Genomic DNA, 24369 nt, shown 5'->3' with positions numbered 1-24369 from the left:
TCCACAGTTAAGCCAAAGGGGAGAAAGACAGATGGATAATACTGTTTGCATAGTCCAATAAAGTTCCTTGTTCAGTGTTAGAAAATTGTGGCTGTGTTGGGACTTTTGCTCTTTACACAACAAGATTATGAAGAAACCACCTGGGCATAGTTGGGCCCCAAATGCCCTTGTTTTCTAACTGTATTGTACACAAACATACCAGACTTTGTCAAATAGGTGCGCGCGCGCACACACACACACACTCACTAACTGTTGTTGACTAGTTTCAGGCAGCTTATACAACACAGAACACAGCAAGCACCACTAGAGGGCTCACAAATTGTATAAAGGGATAGGACCCTATTTCTCTACACTCCAACCTCTTGCAGTGATGTTTTACCAATGCCACATGACCCCCTCTAGAGCAGGCTGGGTGCAGAAGAAATGTCTTAAATGTCTCCTGTAAGCAGGGGTGAAAGTAACTCACAGGACTTAGCGGCACGGCCCGAGTCTGGGGGCCGGGGGGTGGCCTCCTCTGGAAGAGGCGGGGCCTCAACCAGAAAGAGGCGGGGCCTCAAGATTTAAAGGCCCTGGAGCACCAGCTGTGGCTGGGAGTCCCAGGGCCTTTAAATCACCCAGGGGGCTCCCAGCTGCAGAGGTGGCTGGTAGCCCCTGGGGCAAACTAAAGGGCCTGAGGCTCCAGCTGCCATGGAGCTCTGGGCCTTTTAAATCCTGGCTCCAGCCCGGCTGCCGGAGCTGTGGCCGGAGCTGGGGCCAGGATTTAAAGGGCTCCTCTGAGTTCCCTGCCGCCCGGCCCGCCCTGACCCAAGCCCTTTAAATCCCCACCGCAAAAGCCAATGCGGTCCATCCGGCATACTTTCACCTCTGCCTGTAAGAGCTCTTCTTTATCTTGCTCAGCCCTCTCATTTTCCCTGCAGCCCTGCGTTGGGGAAGACGAGGACTTCAGGCCACATGAAGTAAAGGACATTGCTTGCTCAGGCCAGCCAGGCCTTGCTCGGGAAAGACGACTCCCTCAAGTGCAGGTTATTTTAAGTCTGCTTTTCTCTTCTCACCAGGAAGGATTTTTCAGTGTGTGCTTTGAAATGCCTCCCTTGTGTCCTTCACATCCTGTCAGCCCTGATAGTCATTTTAAGGAAGTGTCAGAGGGAGAGAGAAAGAGGGAGTTGAAAAGTTCCAAAGCTGCAGATACCACCGAAGCAGCCAGCACAAAGAAAATGGCAAATATGTTTGCTTGTGGGAGGAGGAGCCAGAGAACAGATAGCTCAGAGGGTGGGTGTCTTTGGTTAGCCTATAAGGGCGGACAGAGGAGGTCCTTACAGGCTTTGGTATGGTTTTGCTGTTGTCTTCCTGTCTGCCTGACTCTGCAGTTGGCACTAAGCCCAGCAGCTTCCTGTTTAGTTTAGTTTCATTTCTCACAAACAGGCTAGGAGGGTGTTGTTTCTGAAGCCATGGCAGAGGCAGAGGAAGAATTCAGAGCAGCTGCTGAGCTGGAAGATGAGCTCAGCTGCCCTATCTGTCTGTGCTTCTACAGGAACCCTGTCTCCCTGAGCTGCCATCACAGCTTCTGCAAGGAGTGCATCCAGAAAGCACTGGCTGCACAGCAGCAAGCCAAGGCCACCTACTCCTGTCCTATGTGCAAGGTCCAGCTGGGGCCCTTTCTGGAGCTACATAAGAACTTCCAGCTCTGCAGCATCGTGGAGAAGTTCCAGACGGCTTCTTCAAAGGGAAAGCAGGGCAAGGAGAAGGCCTCTCCGCAAGGGAAGGAGATAATCCCCTGTGATTTCTGCTTGGAGCAGCCTCACACAGCAGTGAAAACCTGTCTGACCTGTGAGGCATCTCTGTGTCAGGCCCACCTGAGCAAACACAATGCCAAGGCTGCACAGAAGGATCATGTCCTGGTGGAACCCAGTGACAGCAGCTCCCTGCAGGAGAGGAAGTGTGGCAAGCATGGCAAGCTGTTAGAGTGTTACTGTGAAAATGACCTGGCCTTCGTCTGTGTGATGTGCTCTATCGCAGGCTCCCACAAGGGCCACAGCATCATCACCCTGAAGGAGGAGTATGACAAGGAGCTGGTAAGGGGCTTTCTGCATCTCTGCTTGACGGGCACAAATTCCAAAGGGGATCTTTATGTACAGCCCCTTATAGAGCTACACTCAGTATGATGGTTCAGTTCAGGGTGGAAGTGCTAGGCGGGTAAGGGAAGGATTCCCCAGGTAATTCAGTACAGGGGGTAAAGGAGGAGGGAGGTGACTCATGAGCTGGTCTTAGTGTTCACCCCCAAAGTGAGAAAACTGTAGAAATCAGGAGGAAATTGACCTTGATCGCCCCTTTTTTATGCTGGGTCACACTCAGTTAAAGCCAGGAGGCAAATTTCAGTTCAAGCAATGATGTATGAGGGTGAAAAGTATAGAAGTCCTTTGTGGGCCCACGTGGACGCTGCTAGAGTACAGTGATAGTCACAGATAGCATACGGGGAAAGCCCTGCAGTTCAGCATACTGAGCTTTGAAGCAGTAGTATGGTTAGCTGCACTCCAGGACTTTTAGTGCAGTGTAGCAGTGTCTACCCCGGACGAGCCAAGCTGGCGTGCTGGAGATTCACACCTTGGCTTGCTGTGTAGTAACTTGCCACACAGATAAGTCCTGAGATAGGTTCGGGGTAAATATCCATGATCGCTACCTTATGTTCATGGTATAATAGGACTCTTCACCTGGGTAAAGTTATGTACGTGTGTAAGTGTTTGCAGGATCGGGTATTAAGCGATAAGCTAAACATATACAACTTCTCTTTTTAACCTACACAGTCACTGTGTGTCTAACAAATATGGGACTGTCTTTTTGTTCTGTGTTTGCACAGCACCTAGCACAATAGGGTCCTTATCCATCACTGGGGCTCCTGGATGCTATGATAATGCAAACAGTCAATTTCTATATATAGGAGGTAAAATTAAAATCAGTTCTGACTACAATTCCAAGAATGTTTCCGTTTTCCAACTCATCCATGGTCTTATGTCTTTCGAGGAGGGTTGGGGGAGGCGAGAAGCACACAACTTATTATGTGGCTCACTTGAAACAAATGGGTGCACATATTCGATGAGAAGGGATCGATAAAAGGGTCGCTTGTTCATTTCATCAGCTCTGTAAAAATGCCATTTTCTTATTAACCGATCACTGTTACTTTCCCGTTATAATGTTTAATGCTGTTTTTCCTTTAACTAGGTTGTTTTCTCTGACACTATGAAACTGATGCAGGAAAACAAAAGTGCTATGAATAAAAGCTTAGGGGAGCTTCAGAAGAGTGAGAATCAGCTCCAGGTTTGTCCCTGGATTATTCAAAGTATCTTTCTTTAATGACTTGTAAGAAAAAAAAAAGATAGCATCTCTGATCAGTGTTCTCTAGCAACCCCTTCCGACTGTGAAGATGACATAATAATAAATCTGTATTAATAATACCCCACTATGGGGCTCTTCAGGTCATGGGACTGCAACTTGTTTTTAAAAAACAACAACCATAAATGTGAGGAAAAATGACAGAGGCAAAGAATATTTGTTTGCATTCTGAAGTGTCTTTCTTCCACAGACCTCAAAGTACTTTGGGGCTGAATGTGAAACCCTAATTCACATTTGTGAGCAGTTACTCACATAAGTAGTCCCACTGAAGAAGTCTAGCCTTTTGCAATCAATAATTAATTTTCACAATGTTCCCAGTGTAAGTTAGCGGATCATTATTATTCTTATCCCCGTTTTTGCTTTATCCCCGTTATTCTTATCCCTCATTTACAAATGAGTAAACTACACACACTTAATCCCATTGCATTGTTCTTAAAGCTCTCTTCCTCTATTAAAAGAGGAGCTGTACGTAAGTATGGGATTTTCAGAGTAAACCAATGCAATTCTCAGACTATAATGTCCTATCTGAACTTTCTCTGCTTTATTCTCTTTCATCACACCCAGATAATTTTCAGATTACGCTGATTACTTGGCTGTGCCGAGGAAAAGTGAAACGTTCTTATTGTCCACTTCATTCTTAACTCTGGTATTGCAAAACATTGGGTATAATAATGATAATTAATAAATAAACACACTAAGCTGTGGTACTGAATTCCTGAGCCAGCACCTTATTTGCTTACCTGTTCTTTTAGCTCAATAAGAAAACTTTGGATGCTCAGCTGTCAAACCTTTTCAAAGAGATCAAGGCAGAGGTGGATCAGAAGGAGAAGCAGATTCTGGCTGACATACAAGCCAGTGAGAAAAAGCAGCTGTCAGACATTGCCACACTGAAGAAGCAAACAGAAAAGAAGAGAGATGAGGCTGCGAAGGATCTTCAGGACCTGCAGAGGCTGAGAGCGCAAACAGACCCTTTCCAGTTCCTCAGAGTAAGCAGCAACATTTAGCTCTGATTTAATAAATGAACATTCAAGCAGTTGCCCTTGCCCAGCATTGCACTAAAACTATTTTTTTTAAATATTTTTATAGGCATTTAAACTGGCACAAGACAGGTAAGTTCTCCCCCAAAAGGTTTGTCTTATTCCTTGGCACAATAGGGAGCTGGCAGCTGTAAAAGCTCAAAAGACTTCTCTGTATCTCTAGTCTTCATTCTGTGTCCCAATGCCCCTCAAGTCAGGCTGGTCTTAAATCAGAATTCACCACTCCCAAAATATGGATGGATAACGATTCACCTGTAACTCCAATAGTGCCCGGTTAGTTTTCAATGTCCTGAGCCACTGCCTTGATTACCCACCTCTGAGGGAAGCCACTGGAGCTTATTAGCTCATAGTTGTATTTTCCAGAGGTGAGCACAGTGTAGGGTTCAATTGTATTGAGAGTGATGCTTTGTCATGTGTATGCAGCCTTGTATAATGTGCTTGGGCAAAACTACTGAGCTTAGAACAAGGTGCAGAGTTCCATTTTTGGATTAGGGGTTAACTGTCTCATTTGACTCAGTTGGGGTCTCATCACTCTCCCAGCAGCTGGGCTGCCCGTTCTGCTTGAGGATGGTCATAGTAGTTTTAGTGGTGTTGATGCCTCCTGTTGCAAGTAGCACAGGTGGTTAGTAAGTTTCTTATTGGCACACCTATCTGCTATGGTTATCAGTACAAAAAACTAATAATCATCTGAGCGATATCACAGGCTTATTGTGGTGCAGTGAGGTGATAAAAAGTCCCCTTGAGGGTCACATAGCGATTTGGCTTTAACATTGATTTGGATTTTAAAATGTCCTTGTAAGAATCAGGGTTAGACTGTGACTTGGACTATGTTTTCTGTTTATGCTGCTTCCAAAGTGACTTAAGCGACACCAGAAAGGGCACTTTTATATCAGGATAAGAGTATCCATATGGAGAATATAACTATAGTGGTACAATTCTACCAATATAGTAGTGTCAGTAAATTCCCCCATGTAGACAAGCCCTGATAGGGTATGAATTGTAGCACTGAATCACAATGCCCTCCAGGGCTACTTTTCGGACGGTGCACCTTACACACCACAGAGCTCACAGCAGTATCTAAAATCAAAATCTAACCTATAGGGAATAAGTCATTTCCCAGAAGCTTAACCAGTTTAATATGTCTGGCATGTTCCTTTCACCACATTGGTGATTACGCAGCAGTGATAATGATATTCAGTAATGTTTAGAAAAAAGGTGGCCCTATTTTTCATCAGACAGTTTCAAAATTTGAATGTTTGCACCCAGTGGTAATCAATAGCAATACTACCCAGCAGATCGAGGGACATGATCATTCCCTTCTATTCAACATTGGTGAGGCCTCATCTGGAGTACTGTGTCCAGTTTTGGGCCTCCCACTACAAGAAGAATGTGGAAAAATAGGAAAGAGTCCAGCAGAGGGTAACAAAAATGATTAGGGGCCTAGAGCACATGACTTATGAGGAGAGGCTGAGGGAACTGGGATTGTTTAGTCTGCAGAAGAGAAGAACGAGGGGGGATTTGATAGCTGCTTTCAACTACCTGAAAGGGGGTTCCAAAGTGGATGTATCTAGGCTGTTCTCAGTGGTACCAGATGACAGAACAAGGAATAATGGTCTCAAGTTGCAGTGGGAGAGGTTTAGGTTGGATATTAGGAAAAACTTTTTCACTAGGAGGGTGGTGAAGCACTGGAATGGGTTACCTAGGTCTGTGGTGGAATCTCCTTCCTTAGAGGTTTTTAAGGTTATGCTTGACAAAGCTCTGGCTGGGATGATTTAGTTGAGGATTGGTTCTGCTTTGAGCAGGAGGTTGGACTAGATGACCTCCTGAGGTCTCTTCCAGCCCTGATATTCTATGATTCTATGATAATGTTATTAATAATAACTGTAAGAGTAGATGTAATGCAGAACACTTCTTTAGTACTTTGTTGCCAAAGCGCTTTCCTCTCTGTATATTTTCTTCTAATTACTAGGTACCTACCTAACTTTAGAGATAGTCAACTTTATAATTGTTAATTGGTGATCACTGATTAAATGACTGTCTGGGTATTCTAGGATTAATAACCAGGATTTCAGCACTGACAGCGTGGATGTATTAGCACTGCAGCTGGATCAGGCAACAATTGCAGCTGCTAGAAGCTGGACACAGCAGTATATCTCAAACCTAGATTCACTGATGCAAGAGGTGCACAGTAAGTAAACTACCCAAACTAGTAACAGAACATTACTGGTCTGTAGTGGAAAATGGCCACCTTTTATCAAGGACTGTGCAATAGCTCCCTGATTTATTCAACTGAGCATTGCTTGTGTGCTGCAAATGTTGATCCTTCTCCATAGGGGCCAGGGTATGGATGTCTGCCATCTGCCATGGGACCCTGTCCCCTCAGCCCCTCCCCACGACCAGTTTCCATCTGCCCCAGCATTCCAAACCTCACCCTCTGTCAGACCTTTAGGGACCACCCCATGTGTTTGCCCAGTGGACCCATATTTTCAAATCTGCCTCTGATAATGGGATCAAAACCCCACAGCAACACATTCCAAATGACTGTTTATATTGCGAATACACTGCCAGCCTTCTAAGACATTCTCTCAACCCTTGCAGGTCAATTCATTAACCAAACACAGAGGAACAGGTAAATCCCTTTCTTCTCTTCACTTTTGCAATATTCACTGCAAATGCCACTAACCAGCCTTTGTATTTTCCAGAAGTTCACAGCTCTTCATTGGGAGGCCATTATGTATTGGGCTAAAGGGACAGAGATTTCACTGCTTTTATCCTCCTTCAGAACTGGACCTGCACCGCTGCTGCAAACATTCCTCACAACCATTTGTTCACGTTGTTAAACAGATTTGCTTTGAGTGTATCTGTGCCTCTTTGCTTTCCCCGAATATGCTAGCGAAGGGGTTCGCCAGCAGAAGCGCTCCCCCAAACAGCGCGCTTAAATTCATACAGCAGAGTATTTGCGGCAAGTCGAGTGTGAATGCAAAAGGAGAGGATTCACCATGGCCACCTAATTCTAAGAGTTGTTCACAACCGGGAGTGTCAGCCTTAGAGCAGACTGTCATAAAGCAGGGCAGACACCCCAAGCTGGCTGTATGTGCTATAATTAGATTTCACCAACCCAGAAACAAGAGTGAACTCCTGAAGCACTATAACAGTTTTACCATGGAGTCACAGACAGCCCCCTGGGGCACTCCAGTCTATCTTGCCACACAGTCAAGCTGGACTTAGTGATAAATGGTCACTTACACCAAAGATCACAAAAGATGCAGGTTTCTCCCAGTCCCAAGAGACCAATCACTTACCCCAGGTCAATTTGTACCTCAGATCTCACACCAAAGACAACGCTTGTAGCCAATCCTATAGTTAACTAACTAAGGATTTATTAACTAGGAAAAAGAAATGAGAGAGTTATTTACAGGATAAAGCAGGCAACTTATACACACATATGAGGTATAGTCTATGGTTCCAAAAGGTGGCAGAGCTGTAGTAATCTGTCAGCACTGAATGTCTTTTAGGGCTAACCCAGGTCCACCCTGGGGATCTCCGCTTTTATTTCTTAGCGCCAGCCCTGTGAGAGTCTAGACAGCAAAGAGATGAAGGATTTTCATGTCCGTTATCTTTATTTCCCGTCTTTGTATTGTGATGGTTCACAATGGCCTACTTAGTATTGACAGCCCTCCTTGATGGGCGGGGGAACCACTCCTCCTGCCTGAGTTCACAAGTTCAGAGCAGGCATTTTTACAATTATAAAGCAAAACGTACATATGACCTTATTAGAGAGACCAGGTGGGTGAAGTACTGTAATATCTTTTACTGGACCAACTTCTGTTGGTGAGAGAGACAAGCTTTCGAGCTTACAAAGCTTGTCTCTCACCAATAGAAATTGATCAAATTAAAGGTATTACTTGACCCACCTTGTCTCTCTAGTATCCTGGGACCAATATGGCTACAAGAACCCTGCATACACATTACATTATAGCATGGGATACAGATATTACAAGTGAGATTAATGCATGCAGCAACTTACAAGCATTTTATAGAGTCTAAAACACATCCTGACAAGTCTAATACCTATCTTGAACAATACTTGCATACAGATGAGCTGGTCTGGTTACCAGCTACGAATTTATCCATGCTCAGCTGGCATCTACAGCCTTGGCAATAGCTCACACCTGGTCCACCAGTGTTACAGTTACATTTCTACAACCAGACTCATCCATTGGCATCCAGGGTAGGAACAGGCCCTAGGAGGTTGTTCTTCTTTTCAAAACAATGGGCTTTGTGTGTCTCTGTCTCTTAATGAATTTATTTCATACCCAACTCCATCCCCAAAGTGCAGCTTGTGTTTTAATGGGCATTGATATTCAGTGTTATCTCTTGACATACAGAGCAGCTCCAGACTCCAGAGATCATTTCCATTATCAAGGTAAGTGTTCAAAAATATTGTTGTTGCTCTTAAAGACTGTGATCCATATCTCCTCTCTGGAGGGAAGGTATCTCACCTGCATTTTGTATTGTGCAGCTCTGTCAGATCTTCCTGTCAGAAGTGAGGCCAGTGGGAATGCAGAGGACAGGTGCAGGGCATGGTGCTCAAAACCTGCACCAGGCTGACATCTGCTAGAAAACACACAGGAGACATCCTGGAATTTAGGCCTTAGGGAGGGATTCCTTCTGCATCCGAAGAAGTGAGCTGCAGCTCACGAAAGCTCATGCTAAAATAAATTTGTTAGTCTTTAAGGTGCCACAAGTACTCCTGTTCCTTCTGCTTCAGTGCTCCTTAGGGGCCTGATCTAGCTCCCAGGAAAGACTATGCAGACTCCCTCTGACTATAACAGAAGGTGTATGAAGTCTGTAAGGATCAGGCCTAGTTACTGGGTTGCCACTGAATAGTAATGTGGCGTCTGTGCATTTGCATGCCTACTTTATGTGCAAAATTATTACTATAACTGCCTTTTCTCCTTCAGTGTTTTTACTGCAAAGTGAATGAGGCAGGGCTGCTATCTTCCCCCAATTCAGTGAGCACCTTAACAGCTTCTTAGTGATTGAGGCATTTCTCCTCCCTCCCCATTACACAGCTAAGTTAGCCATCCACATGGATGTGCGATGCAGCCTTCTTTCCTTTAGCTACTCCCATGAGGTTCTGCTCACTAATGGAGTAAAAGATTTTTACTGTCTTGCCCTTTATGCTTCAGAAAATACAGGAGTAACTTCAGATTGACTCTTGTAAAGGAGATGAGTCTAATCCAATGTTTCATAAATAACAAAAGCTAAGTAGCAAAATGTTAACTCAAGCATATAAAGATCTAGGTGAAATGCTGGTCCCGGTGAAGCCAAGGGGAGCTTTACCATTGACTTCAATGAGACCAAAATTTCACCCCCTGATCTTACATCCATGCTACTTTGGGCTATTATTTTTGTCAGAATTTATAAGATTAGCAGGATTAAGCCTACTAGATAGGAGACCTCCAAGAAAAACCTCAGTGCTGCAGGACATTATGTCGGTGACTCATAGCATTCCCTTTCAGTTGCTACTAATCCAGTGCCCAAACAGTGCAGCTGGTTGGAAAATAGTGAGTTGTTTCTGTGAAAATTTTTGCAAAAAAAATTATTTTTACGGATGTTTTCCAGGTTTGGGGCAAAAAATAGAAAATGGAAGCCTTTTCAGTTTTCTAACAATGTTTCATTGAAAACCCAGAACATCTAAAAAAGAAATGAAAATTTTCCTCAAAAATTTTGGTGTTGGGGGAAAAAAGGTCATTTTCCATCCAAACCTATTTCTGATGGAAAAATGTCAGCCAGTTCTACTCAACAGGATGGTGGTAACATTTTATTTCAAAGGGGTTACCTGTGTGATAGCTGCTTACCGGTGGGAGGAAGAGTTCATAATCTAGTCCTAAGTATGATTACATTTCCCTGAAATGTTTGGTTGTTTTGCCAGGTAATCCATACCATCTTTTCTTCGATGAACAAAAGATGTTTAATTTTGGAAATCCCCATTTTTCATGGAAATAGACTGGGAACACAAGGCAGTGAATGCAGGTAAGGTACTAAGAGGAATTTATTAATTACAGAGAAATTCAACAGTATCCCTGTCCTCTCTTTAGCACCCATCCTGTCCCAGATATGATAGTAAGTGTTTAAAACAGCTTGCTATATTTTTCTAAGACATTTAGGGTTTTGACAAAATAGTATCAGCTGAGCATTTTAACACAATAGTGTTGTCTAATTAACTGTTTTTAAAGAAAGCTATAGCTCATTACTAGGGCTCTGTGTTTGCAATGCAGGTTTGGTTATGAGACAAGTTTTCTGTTAGGGTCAAACTAAATGTTCCACGCAGAGCAAGAACCTAACTGAAATGAGAAAGCAGGAGAAAACACTGGACAAGATGAAATGCTAAATAGCCCTTAAGAAATGTTACTAACGTACTATTACAAATATAATTCATTATTGAGGGTGACAAAGTGAATCTTCTCAATCTTTTATATTTCTAGAACATACAATGAAAGGAAAGGATGTGGTGGCTGAAATAGTTGTTCCCAGCAAGGTGCATGATTCCCAGAAGTAATAAAGAGACATGAAAAAGTGGGGGAGACTGAGACCAAAGAGATTAAGTTCAACATTTTCAAAAATGTCCATTAATTCTGGGTACTTTTCAAGTGTCTCTGCCAAAAAAACTTCCTGCGGCAAATAAAAATATAGAATACGAATGCAAAGAATTAAACATGAATGCAGCAAAAAAGCCCATGTGGCTTGTCCTTCTCCCTGTCTCACCAACATGTGGAACTGCTTGTTTCAGAGTATTTACCAACCAAGCTATAGTCGTGTCACCAGTGATAAGTCTGACTAAATAGTGGCTGTATGTGTGTAAGCTTTTGACTTCTGTTCAATGTGTTTTGGAGTAATCAAATAAATGATTACAAAGATGTAAAGTCAGTGCTATAGTAGTTCATGCCATTAAGCAGATTTCTAGTATTCAAGACATGTCTGCTTACAGCTGCCTACAGTAAACGAGGCAGGACTTCGGGAAGCTGTACAGTGCAGTACCATATAGTAATCCTATGAAGAAAATGTTGTAAAAGGACTCCTCAGTTCACAAACAGCACACTTCACTTACACTCCTGCAGGCTGGGAATGTGCTGCTTTATTTAACTATATACAAAAACAGGATTGTGGGGGGGACTACAGGAAATGAGGGGTGGAGCATGGCCCAACCCATAATACTCTACCCAGTTAACCCCTGGATGACCACTGTACTACATCCCTCTCTTCATAATTTACATGTAGTACAAATGTAGTTTTTTAAATAACCAGGGGCTCTTCTCTCTCTCTCATGGGATAGCGCCTCTCTGGGGCAGCTCAGGCAGACTGGGAATCTGCTGCTTTATTCAACTATATATAAACAGGGTGTGGAGAAAATACACACTAATTAAACAGGAATTAAGGAGCGGGGGAGCATGGCTCCAATTTATAATACTCTGAGTAACCGAATTAACCCCTAGATGCCCACTGTATTAGAGAAAATATTTTGAAAACTTGCCATAAAGAGTGATTATTAGCTCAGGTTCACTTCAGAGCATCATAATTGTTTTTATATCAAAGCCTACAAAATGGGAACACACTGGAGCTTAGGCAGCCTCCAAACGAATCTTTAACACGATTGCTACAGACAAGTCAAAGAGCCAGCATCAAATTAGGGGAATGTATCAAAAAGAGCTGCTCTATGAGAGGTTTTCTTCTGGTCTGACATGCTAAAATGCCGCTGTATTTCTTTCACAATCCTGCCCCACCTTGATTCCTGAGGAGCATTCCGCATTTCAGTACAAGTAACTGCTGCATTACTTGTAAGAATGTCTAGACAGTGCCCATTTAGTTCCAGGTAGGAGCCATATGAGTTTCTTTTAGACATCAGAACAAAGCATGAAATTACTCCAAGACCCCTATTAAGTCCATGTTTAGTGTCCACGTCCCAGTAATGCTGGCGGGAAGAGAAAACATGAACTGAGAATCCCCTTCAATTTGCCCAAACTGTACCGCTTCCTAGTAACTGTTGTCCGATGGTTTGAGATGGTGAGTCCTGGCTCTTGTTCCTTACTTCCAAAAGTCAGGTCAACACCAGCTGTAGAAGGAAAAGTAAATCTATTTTTTACCACTAGCCCACTCAGCTTTATTTGTTTAATATCAAATCTTACAATTATGAAAAAAAGAAGGGGGAAAAATGAACAAACACAAATCTCCCATCTCAAGTTTGTAAAATAGTCTTTGGGCCTTCTCCTCTGCTGGTCTCAACTGGTGGAGCAGCCAGCAGGGAAGGAATAGCAGCTGCTCAGAGCACTCCTGGCTCACGCTGGAGCTGCTCCTGAAATAGGGGCACGGGAGAGGTGGTGGGACAGCTGGAGAGGCAACAACCCTTTCCTCTTCCCTATAGTTGTGGGGCTGATTCAGACTCGCCAGTGTAAAAGCCGCACTGCACAGCTCAGGGACATGGTTTCAATTCGTAATCAAATACACAATTTCTTCCCACATCATCACCTTTGAGGACCACAGTTCAGAGCCACAAATATTCCCCAGGCTACAGGTTGGACGCTCTTGACCTAGTGGGAAATTCACCCCAGTGCAGAAGAAGGCCTATGCCCATCTAAGTGCCAGTTAAGGCCTATTTTGATTAAATTGATTCCTAGCTCTATTAGCTACATTTGTGTTCATTTTGACTGAAATGGCTCAAGAGTTTATCTGTGTTCCAGAAATAGGCCACGTATCAAGAGACGTTACCAAATAATCATGTGACCAGTCAGGACTCTTGAGCAGGGCTAATGAAGGAACAGATTAAGACGTGTGCATGTCGGCGGAGATGCCAGTATAGAGTGCTGCAAGGTGAATCATTATCTTACCAAGCACGTGGCACAAGCATGTTACAATACGATCAAACGAAGCCAAAAGGTGCTTCATGGCCTCAGATCAGACCCTGGCCTCCATGGCTTCTTGACTAGGCTAGTGCCTGGCATGCTACCTGGGAGTGACTGTGAAGGTTGCACTGAGATGAACTAGCCCAGCATGCTGCTGTCTGCTGCCTAAGTGGAATGAGCCAGAGAAAGAACATCACGTGGGTTGCTGTACACTCTGTGCTCCCTATCCAGCCTGAAGCCAATTCAAAGTTTTGTTCTTGATTTTTCAAGGCCATTAATGGATAGGCTCGAGCGATTTTGGCTGACCACCTTTCGCTGCATGACATACCATGGCTGCCACAATCAGTTGGGTTGTCCTCCATAGTGACGTTCACAGAGGCTGGGGGCATAATGTTCTCAGTCATGTTCTTCTGGCCTGTGGCACTCCCTCCCCAATATGCAATAAAGATCCACCTCTTTGTGCAGTTCTAGTCTCAGTAACCCAGTTACAGAATGACTGAGGTGTTGAGGAAGTTGGGTGGGGAAGTTTGCCTTTGGACACAGAATTGATGTGGTTCCTTTTTTTTTTTATGGCACTTAATGCAGAGTTAATAGTGCTAGAAATGAAATGAACACATAGGCAGAGAGACAGCTCATAATTAGTTTACCATTTGTTACATTTTAATTGTTTTAGGACACTAATTAATTATCTCAATCTTTTAATCATTTTTAAATGTAGATAATTATTTAACTATTTAGGACACCAAAGAACTGGCTTAATTCGGTCTACAACTTCCATGAGATATGACAGGCCCAACCACTCAAGATCAAGAGACAAGACATTTTCTGCCTTGGTGTTTTGAATCCTGCTATGCTCTTCCCTCATGCATCCCTGTTGCCCTGCTTCCACAGGTGAATTCACAGACACTGTCAGCTCTGTTCACATTCTGGTCTGGACTCAGTGGGCCATGTTCATTGGAAAGTTGAGAGTTCGCTACCCACTAATGGCACAGATTCAACAAGCAGGCTCACAACTGGGCATTGCTTCTTCTCAAAACCTGCCAAGTGAAATGTTGGAAAACAAAAGAAAATGATGAAAACAATATCTCCAAAACAAGACTGTGAAGAAATATTCCCCAGGATTGTCAACAGAACGTTGTTCAGAATTGAGTTTCTAGGGTTGATGTTTGCAGCCTTTAGGTTAACCTGGTGCCATTCTCATTAAATTAGGGTTTAAGGACTAAACTACCATACAGAAAGCGTATTAACTGAATAATGCCTTACCGAACATGCTCAAAAAGGTAAAAAGAGAGTTATAAAGAGATATTCCAGTCATTTTTCACACCCTCTTCATGAAGTCAACTTTGTTTTGTAATCGCTTTGGCATGAAATGTATCGAGCAGTTGAGCTCCAAGCCACAGATTTTCCAGCCACCCTGCGTGTCTCTGAATCACTAAAGCAATTTCCTTAATTAAACTGAGATTGTAAAACTCAAAGTCTGGAAAAGCCCCCACAGTTGATGCAGTAGTTTCCCCATCTATAAATGAAGGGCAGGGATACTGTCCTACCTCCCTCAGTGTTAAGTATGATCATTAGCAGCATTTTTACAAAAGACAAATAAACCTCATAACATCCCTGTGAGGCAAACATTATTCATTATTTGTACTATGTAGTGTTTAGGGTCCCTAGTCAGAACAAGAACAGTCTCTGCTGCAAGGGGCTTACAGTTAAGTATTAGACGATAGAGGGAGGCAGACAGACAGGCAGGCTGGGGATTACAAGGAAACAATGAGACAATATTGGTCATCAGGATAGGCAATGATAGGGATTATCCCAACTTTACAGAGCAGGGAGGTTAAGCATTTGCCTGTAGTCACAGAGGGAGTTTGCTGATGAGAACTCTGCGGTTCCTGACTCCCTGTCCTATGCTCAGCCACACCTACTGCCTTTCTTCACATGCTTCTCTGTGTGTTTATTGCCCTCCCCCGCCCATTTGTAATAATCCTCCTTGTGCCTGTGTGGCAATAGGCAGGGCCTAAATAAATTCAAACGATCACTGCAAATACTAGAAAATGGACAGATGGCCTCAAATGCAGCCCTGGAAAGTGCAAGGATTTCTTTCATAGCATGTAGCTCAATCAGATTTTACCAAGGTGCAAATTCATAAAACCTTAGCACACCCTTACTTCCTCTTATTTGTCTCTTGTTTTTTAACTTTTAAAAATAACAGATAATTTAATGCTGGGGAAAGGTGCAGAACTGGCATTCTTAGGAACAGGTACAGAGCAGCAGCTGCACAGCAAGCTCATACACTAGCCCAACATGACTCAGACTTGACCTTGAAAAATCACCTCAAAGGGAGATGTATCTCCGGCCTATTCAGTCCTTAGCGTCTCTACTGAGAGGAAACAATTTGTATCAGTGTGATGGTGGATTCTGTGATGTGGAGGCTTGGCCACCGAGAGCAGAAGTGAGACCCCTGACTCATTCTCTGACTAATGGTCATGTTATCACACATTTTCTTTTAGTGGAAGGGGAAAGGGAGGTCCTATGGGATCTCCCAACCTACGTTCCCTTATTGCACACTGTGCTCTGCAGCGCAGAGCCCTCTCTCTGCCTAAAAAAGGCTGGGTTTGTCCCTTCCAAAACTCTGCTAAGTCTCTGCAAAAATTGGCCAGAAGGGGTCACTCAAGTGCAATTTAAGACCACCTCAGCCCAGCTTCTCAGCACCAGCCATTCCTGGGCCTCTCTCATCCCAGGGTCAATGCACTCTTCTCCACTGTGTGGCTGGGGGGAATAACTGTAGTGAGGTTTAATGTTGAGTTTGATGACCTAAATTAGTCTACTCCTAGCCTGATACCAAGGATCCAGCCTCAGCTGCACCCCCAAAGGTCCACAAATGCCATCTTCAAACAAACAAAATAAGCAACAAAGAGAAAAACTGAGTGGACCTCTGTCACAATATCAGGGTCCATGTCACACAGCATAGGGAGCCTACAACAGATGCACTCTCATTTTCTAATGTTACCTGTGATGGTCTGGAGTTCTGGTTCTCTTTTAGTGGGAGTTTTAAACACTCTATATTGGGAGTGTCTTTGGAATGGAGAGATGGTTCAATTCTCTTTTATCACCTGCAGTAATCAATATGCACCTAGAGCGAGGATTCTAACCAGTAACCTCAACAGAACTGTCTCTGAGATTTCTCCCTTCTCAGCATAAATGGACAAGCCAAAGTCTGATAGATCCCCAGCCTTTGCTCTGCTGCACATATCAGTCTTCAGTGTAACACAGGCTTGGGAGTTCAGCAGTCATTCAAGGTGATCTACCTGCTCTCCCTATCACTACGCTAACTTTGGGTCCAAGCCAGCAGGATATTGATAACAGCTGCTTTCAACCACTCAAAAGACACAAAAGAAACCAGCCTGGCCTTGTTCACTTTTATTACCCAGCATGTTTTCTGATTGTAAAATAGCTTGTTGTTTTCACCCAAAGCAAAGAAGCTATGGTCAGCAGATGCAACCTGGTGCTGCAGTTAGTTGCATGCAGCAACTTAGGGCAAACCAGTTCAGATGGGAAGGTGTTTTCTCAGAGTGCTACTTTAAATGCCACCAGTGTTGTTCTAGGTGGAGTGAGGGCGAACCTTTGTGATTAATCAACATCTCCGCATACTCCACTGAAGTGCTAATTTGTCACTTTCTATGGCGACAGCACTTGGTAATTCACAACACATTTCCTTCACCTCCAGCGACAGGAGGACATTGTAGGAGAATGAGGATCTATTTTCTTCTTTCTGCAGCAGTGGAACAGCCCCAGCGTCATAAATGGCTGTGCTAGTTGTGGGCCCTGGGAAGGGGTAGGCAGCTATGTGGCCACTTGGGGAAGATGTATTGTTGCACCACAAAGCATTGCCCTGTGCCGTGAAAATGCCCAACCTGTCTGTTGTCTAAGGTTTGGTTTCACTGAAAGCTCCCTTGCAAGGGACTCTGAGCCCAATACAGCAAGCTGCTGAGCTTTATTCTTCTGCTTTCACACGGATTTGACCCCGTTCTGCACGTTGCAGGGGTAGGCCCTGTGTTTGGCAGCTTCTTTTCTTAACGTCTGTTGGCGCCACTGCCAGAGAAGTGGCAGCAAACTTTTCTTCCTAAAATGAGGGGGTTTGGGATGAGGAATTTAGGGAGTTTACCTCTCCCTTCTCCTCCACAGTTCCCCACATCTCTGAACCCTGGTAGAAACTTCTGAAACTGGCTTAGAGAAGATTTCCTCTGACACCACTCAAATAGGTGGCAGTCTGATTCTTATGTGCCTCCTTTAGCCATTTGGAAGGGGTAGGTGGAAGCGGTGGAAGGTATATTCACACTTTAAACAGCTGGGTATAGATGTCTCTGCTGTGATGGAGACCTCTATAGCCCTCACTAGACAGTTCTAAAGCCCTCTCTGCAGTATGATCAAAGACAATACAACATCCCATTGCACAACTAAAACACTTGACAGTATTGCTAAGAACTGAAACCTGAAATTATTGGGCTATAATGAGCAAAATTGAGAGGATAATTACCTAGGTGGGACCTTCCCATCTTTGCTAGACTATAATTTAGAAGAAAAGCTGAACATTTCTCCACATTGGTACAATCTTCCTTATTCTAGTAGAATTTGTTGGGGATGCAATGCAATATGTTGCCAAACTCTGTATGGGGGGGGTGCCCACGTTGTTGGCTAAATTAGCTGTGATTGGAAGAGATAAGGATTTTGTCATTCCTGCTGTATAGCAGGTGAGCTAGATACATAGATGTCTCAATACTGCCTAAGGTGAAAAAGGCTTGTAGGTGAAAATTAATATCTAGGAAGACAGATTTCTCTGTGGATACTAAGCTGACACTGCAGTTTTATTTCCAGGTCACATGTTGTCTGTTATAGAATGAGAAAATATGAGTTTGAGACTACTCCTATTTTTAATGCCCCTTACATATGCCTTGGGGGAGGAGGGAAAGGATGAAGATGATTAAATGAAGATGATATGAGGAAATATACCTGAGCCCAGTGATTATTTAAGAAGAATTCAATCCTATGAGAATTGTAATACCTGCTTAGCTGTTGACTCTAGGACCCAATAGTGCACCATCCTGTACACTCAGAATCTAACAATTTTGGATACAGCTCTGTGGACTGAGCTGTCTGTCTGTGAGGCCTGATAGGAACTGAGGTATGAGCTATGCATTCCTAATGCATGCTCAGTGTTATTTAATGTTGATATTTCCATGGCTCTGAATTACGGGGGCGGTGTTCATTGTCATGCACTCTTCCCTCCATCCACTTTCTTTTCTGTTTGCTGTTTTTCCCATCTTTGACTGACATCTTTCGTAGGGTGAAAGAGGAGAAGGCAGTTTTGCAGCTTCCACCAGGCGTTGCATCAAGAGTGAGGTGTGGCTGCAGTTACACTTAAAGGAATAAATAAGATGCTTTTAAGAAGCCAGGGCGCGGACCCTGTTTGCATTTACATTCCTGGGCAGCAAAGTAGCTGGGCGCAAAGTGACCCCTTTCCCCTGCGCACCTCACCGGTCACACCAGGTGGAGAGCAGCCTCCGCAGCACTGCGGCTGCCATGCCCGTGCAGGTGGGCGGCTCCCCGAGTCCCGAGTTACCGCCGCACCCGACAGACCAGCTGAGCCGGCACTGAACGGGAAGGACAGAATGAAGCAGGAGCCGACTGCTTTCCCACGGAGCAAGGCGGAACTAGAGGAGGATCCCGGCTCCCTCCCTGACCTGCTCCAAGGGCAGCACAGCTACGTGCCTCTGGCTCCATGTAAAGACCGTCTAAGCCCCCAAGGAGCCAACGGTGAGCACAGGGGTCTGAATCTGGGCCGTGTGTGCAACTCTAGAGCTCCTGACACTGACAGACTGTCCCCGCATCTCGCTAAAAGCCTGCACGGCGATGGCAGCTGTAGCTTACAGGGGAAAGAAAGGATGGTAGTGGTCCTGGAGATAGCGTCTGTTCACTGAGGATGGCCTCAATCCGCCTGGTCCTGAACGGTGGCAGATGATGCTCGTTTCAGAGTCAAACACTGGCCCCTCTGGCTTTGACTTCTCAGATTCCCTGACTCAGATCCAAAGAGCCATTTATCTAAAGCACAGACTGGAACCGCTGCTGTATGTTTCAGGATATGGCCACCGGATTCCTGGGTGGGTCCTCTTCCAGTCCAAAACCACAGAGGCATTTAGCAGCTAGATGTGATCAGAGACACCCCTGCTACAAGACATACCCTTTGCAAAACTGAACTGCTCTTAGATGAGTTTTTCCTTTGCCTTAAATAGCCCAAACAGTATGGGAGCAGCTCAGTGTAACCCACACAGCTCCTGGGTGTGGTGTTCTGTCCCATCTAGTGGCACCAAGACCACTTAGAGCAGTGGTCCCCAACCTTTTTCGTCTGGTGGGCACCAGACGACGAGCCATGGAAGACCGTGGTGGCGGAGGAGCATCCGCCGAAATTCCGCCGACAAGCAGCAACATAAATAGGCATCGCCGCTGAAATGCCACCAACAAGCAGCGTCATCCAGAGGCGGTGCTGCTAAAATACTGCCAAAAATCAGCGGCATTTCCGCGGCGACACCTCTGGATGACGCAGCTTGTCGGCAGCATTTTGGCAGATGCTCGTCCACTGGCCAGTACACTGGTGCCATGGCACCCGCGGGCACCGTGTTGGGGACCCCTGACTTAGAGAGAATTAACTGAGTCTGCTCTACAGCCTTAGCTAACAGCCAGTTGGCTTTTAGCTCATGTACTAAGCTCCAGAGGTCCCCGGTTCAATCCGACAACCAGGGTCCGTCAGCATTACATCAGCACAATCCTACTTCGACATTCCTACTAATGAACCATCATTTGTGACCTCCCTCATCCTTCATCCCCTTCCTTCTATTTTTTGAATGAAAAAACCCAAACCAGTTAGCATAGATAATCATGCTTGTTTGCATATACCTGCTATAAACACATCCTGTGTACCCGATTCAGTGAACAGCAAGCCATGCATGTGCTTGTGCATGCAATTCCTAGCCTCCAGCCCTACATATCAACTGGTGCCTGTAGCATTGGCTGTTTTACTTCCTGGGATGGGTGACTGACACAAATTGGAACTTCAACCTTTTGAAATGTCTTCTCTCATTTTACTGGCATGCTCAAAGGATATAATTGTGCTCCACCCTCTTGGTATCTAGGGATGAGGAAGCTGCTTCAGATAAAACAAACTGAACCTTCACCCACAATTAAAACTGAATAGAGCCCAAGCCTGCAGTTTTCCTGTGGGTTCAAGCAATATTTTCGTTCTGTTTTAAAATGCATATGTACCTCTTCACTTTCTGCAGTCGCAGTTACTGCAAACGGAAATACCAAAATACTATAAGAAAGGCTATTCCCAAAGTATCTGGGCCCCAGCCAAAACCAGGAGCTCGCATCAGAAAGAGCCAAGATCCAGAGCCAAGAGGTTCCAATACATTAGCTTTGAATAGGCATCCAAAATGAACCTATGGACCACCTGAAACACACACCATGCTGGGTTGGCAAAACAGATGGGAAATAGGCCACACAAAGGTGATCTTGTAAAGGGTGATGATTGTAATGGAGGTCACTGGATGAAACCAAGTACACTAATAGCCTTGAAGCTCTGTCTTTTAGGAACATTTTGGTATGGCCTAGCTGATATTTAAGAGGCAATTAATGCATGCTGTTAAATGGGGGTTCTCCTCTCCCACTTTTGCCTCCCCCAAATCCCACCATGGTGTAAATACAATAAGTTCCAATACCTTTGGCATGACAGCTGCTATTTAATATCAGTAACTGTTCCTAAAAACAGGGCACAAACAATATTAAAGGAGAAGAACATGGGGGAGAGAGAGAAGGGACCTGTGTGTTGTCAGACGCCACCGGTGTGGTGCTCTGCTCTGTTCAAGGTTGATAACAGTTGGCTGCGTGCGTGTGTTCCCTCTGTGTGCTGCCCCAGCTCTGCGCAGATAGCTGACACAGCAGATCCCGAGAGAACCCCCAGTGACCACAGACTCCGATAAGGTACGAAGGGACCCGTCCAGGTTTATTATCAAACGAAACACAGTCTTTGGCTCCCCGGATCAGATGTCTACAGTTCTGCTAGTACATATGTGCTCCCTGATAATGGACACAGCTCAGTCAGTGGTGGGACACTCCACTGCCCCCTAGGCTGTACAGAGATACCGCCCCAGGGATGTATTCCTATACCCAGGTACAAACGAGTTACACATCACTCCTGACATGTTGAGGTGCAACCAGTAGCGTAGCTGGGGGAAGGAGAGGGGGGAGCAGCTGCTCCCCCACTGAGCATGAGTGGTGCCTTGTCAATTTCCTGGTGCCTTTGTACTCACCCGAAGGAGCAATTAAAAAAAAAAGGTGCCACCCGCTGCGGGGCTTTTATTTTACTCACTCGACGGTGCTCTGGGTTTTCGGCGATGGGACCTTCACTCACTCCGGGTCTTCGGCGGCAATTTGGCAGCGGGACCTGCACTCGCTCCGGGTCTTTGAAGGCATTTTGGCGGCGGGACCCTCAGTGCCGCCATAGACACCCGGAGCGAGTGAAGGACCCAGAGCGCTGCTGGGTGAATTCAAACCCCGCAACGGGTGGCGCCTTTTTTTTTATTGCCCCCCCTGTTCCCTCCACGTGGCTACGCCACTGGGTGCAAGGTGCCGCCTCTCACCTTGTACATGTTGCTTCGAACAAAACAACTCTATCCATCATATTACCCTTTTGCCCCTGTCTTTAGGATGGGTTAGCTTGTTCCTTGTTATCTGTGTGGAGTGTACAAGTATGCGAATGTTCTGATGTCTGGTGTCCAGTACCAACATCAGCTTTTTCCTTGCCAGCTTCTGTGAGCAGGGCCTGCTTCTGGCTCACACCTTAACTTAGCAAAGTCTTGACCATTACTTTAGTTCAGGCCTTAGGCCTCATACCAGGCCTCTGATAAGGGTTTAATGTTTCAGGGCCTCATCTTACTGCACTGTGCATCTGTAACACCGACAGACCTTGGTCATTATCAGGCAGGATTGAACCAGAGACCTCTGCAGCTTAATACATGATCCTCTACCGCATGAGTTAAAGGCCAACTGGCTACTAGCTCAGGCTGTAGAGCAGACTCATTTTATCTCTCTCTCTAAGTGGTCTCGATGCCACTAGAGGGGACAAAACACCACACCGAGGCGGTGTGTGGGTTACACATCAACACACCCTAGATCAAATACTGAAGATTACAGCTGCATGACACTAAAATGTAAGAAAAGTAACCAGATCTTCCCTGGGACAAAAGTCCTGTTAACACACACGTACATTAACTATAGAACCTGATACCATACGAAGCTGCTGAAGGTAAAACAGATGGAGGCTAATTGCCTAATCTTTAACTATTTACCTTGTGATTTTTACCAAATACAAAAACACTGTACAGCAGGAAGAAAAAACAACCAGAATTCAAAACATTAAATCTGGAGAATTTTTTGTTTGTTTGCTTTGCAATTCCAGCAAATATTATTTCCGTATTCCTCTTTAGTTGACACAATTCAGTTGATAGGCCAAATTCCTCTATGGGTAACCTCTCCAGGGAGAAGGTGAAAATGCTGTAGAAATTGTTTCTTTTCTTTGTTGTTTCTCATTTGGGTTTTGTAGAGTCACTCCACAAAGATCTGTCTCTTTGGGCTTGGCTACACTGACAAATTTGCAGCGCTGCAGCAGGGTGTGAAAACACACCCTGCTGCAGCGCTGCAAATTGCGGCGCTACAAAGCGCCAGTGTAGTCAAAGCCCCAGCGCTGGGAGCGCGGCTCCCAGCGCTGTCCGTTATTCCCCACAGGGAGGTGGAGTACGGACAGCGCTGGGAGAGCTTTCTCCCAGCGCTGGTGCTTTGACTACACTTAGCGCTTCAAAGCGCTGCCGCGGCAGCGCTTTGAAGTGTAAGTGTAGCCAAAGCCTTAGTGCTTTTATAATAGCTGCCACTCTTTACTGCGATTGCCCTACCAGTATTGGATAGAGCTGGGCAAAATGTTTTGGTTGAAACTTTTTTTGGTGAAAAATTTAGATTATGGGTCAACCAATACACCATTTTGTGAATTTGTGTCAAATTGTTTCAGTTGAAAAAAAAAACCTAACTAAAAACAAAAAACAAAAGTTCTGAAATAACTGAAATGTTTCATTTTTTCATCTTAGAAATGAAATTTGATTTTTCAATTTGAAATGAATTAGAAATTTCCTTCAGTTTTATTTAAAAATTTAAAAATTCAAAACAAAACAAAACAATATTTCATGGAACTGAAAACATTTTTTAACTTTTTGATTTGCTGAGTATTTAAAATAAATTGTTTGGTGTTGATCTAAAATGAACTTTTTTTTCTAATTTTTCAGGCCTGCCACCAAACCAAAAAATCTGTTATTCTCACAGTTCTAGTCTTGGAGTCCCCATATACTTCATGCTCAGTAAAAACCCATATGAAAAGCACCAGCAGGACCAGTCTCCAGGAGGAACCAGCAATAGTGCTGCTGCTGATGCCATTAAATGAGCAGGAAAAAATGCAACATTACAGCTGTTAAATGCACTGAAGTCTGGAAATTCAAAGATAGTTTTCCCCTATGGACCTGATGTAACAGTTTGTATTACTGTACGCAGTGTTGATTATTAATTCTTATTGCAACGTGGCCAAATGATAGTTGTGGCAGGTGTTTTCCTGATTTTTGCAAATTTAAGGGCTCAGCCATAACATTGCATTAGTAAGTGTACAAAACAGGTGTGTCCAACTCATTGTAGCAGGTCTTTCTGGCATCATTTCTAGCCTCTATTGCCACATCATTTCCCATAGCTGTATTTCCTTATACCCAATAGGTAGCATTTCCCCAAATCTATTTCAATCTCCTCATTTTCCAGTTCATTATCCCTTTTATTGGCTTTTTCAGCACTGGGGTCTAGTGCAGTGCTTCATTTGTGCCAGGCCTTCCCAAGGCTGAGCCCCAGCACCTCTAGGCTTGGTAGGTCATAGCCCCGGCACCTCTGGGCCTGCCGTGTCAGTT

The 24369-nt window shown here is 44.5% G+C and overlaps 1 protein-coding gene across 4 annotated transcripts; it reads left to right on the top strand.

Annotated features, from left to right (window-relative positions):
• Window positions 1-801: 801 nt before the first annotated feature.
• LOC123376463 (tripartite motif-containing 13-like) lies at window positions 802-15475 on the top strand. Of its 4 annotated transcripts, XM_045028472.1 has the most exons (10): window positions 802-1022; window positions 1532-2072; window positions 3217-3312; window positions 4140-4373; window positions 4474-4496; window positions 6476-6612; window positions 7023-7053; window positions 8813-8850; window positions 10363-10463; window positions 10916-11353. In XM_045028472.1, the coding sequence occupies exons 2-9, from the start codon at window positions 1632-1634 to the stop codon at window positions 10434-10436; spliced, it is 1074 nt and encodes a 357-aa protein (XP_044884407.1). In that variant the 5' UTR covers window positions 802-1022; window positions 1532-1631; the 3' UTR covers window positions 10437-10463; window positions 10916-11353. The 4 variants fall into 4 exon arrangements, with proteins under 4 accessions (XP_044884407.1, XP_044884406.1, XP_044884405.1 ...); XM_045028471.1 differs by lacking the exons at window positions 802-1022; window positions 10916-11353 and adding an exon at window positions 14219-15475 and having other exon boundaries at window positions 1315-2072; XM_045028470.1 differs by lacking the exons at window positions 802-1022; window positions 10916-11353 and adding an exon at window positions 14066-14212 and having other exon boundaries at window positions 1315-2072.
• The last annotated feature ends 8894 nt before the right edge of the window (window positions 15476-24369 follow it).

This window comes from Mauremys mutica, chromosome 8, assembly GCF_020497125.1.
Source record: "Mauremys mutica isolate MM-2020 ecotype Southern chromosome 8, ASM2049712v1, whole genome shotgun sequence".
Taxonomy (NCBI): domain Eukaryota; kingdom Metazoa; phylum Chordata; order Testudines; family Geoemydidae; genus Mauremys; species Mauremys mutica.
This window is presented reverse-complemented; position numbering and strand designations above follow the sequence as displayed.

What these genes read in the sequence shown, in the direction of transcription:
- LOC123376463 (XM_045028471.1), top strand. Translation starts at nt 1,449, where the DNA reads ATGGCAGAGGCAGAGGAAGAATTCAGAGCAGCTGCTGAGCTGGAAGAT. An exon ending in ACTGATGCAAGAGGTGCACA is followed by an intron (nt 6,613 to 7,022) that starts GTAAGTAAACTA and finishes CAACCCTTGCAG; the next exon opens with GTCAATTCATTAACCAAACA. An exon ending in AACCAAACACAGAGGAACAG is followed by an intron (nt 7,054 to 8,812) that starts GTAAATCCCTTT and finishes CTTGACATACAG; the next exon opens with AGCAGCTCCAGACTCCAGAG.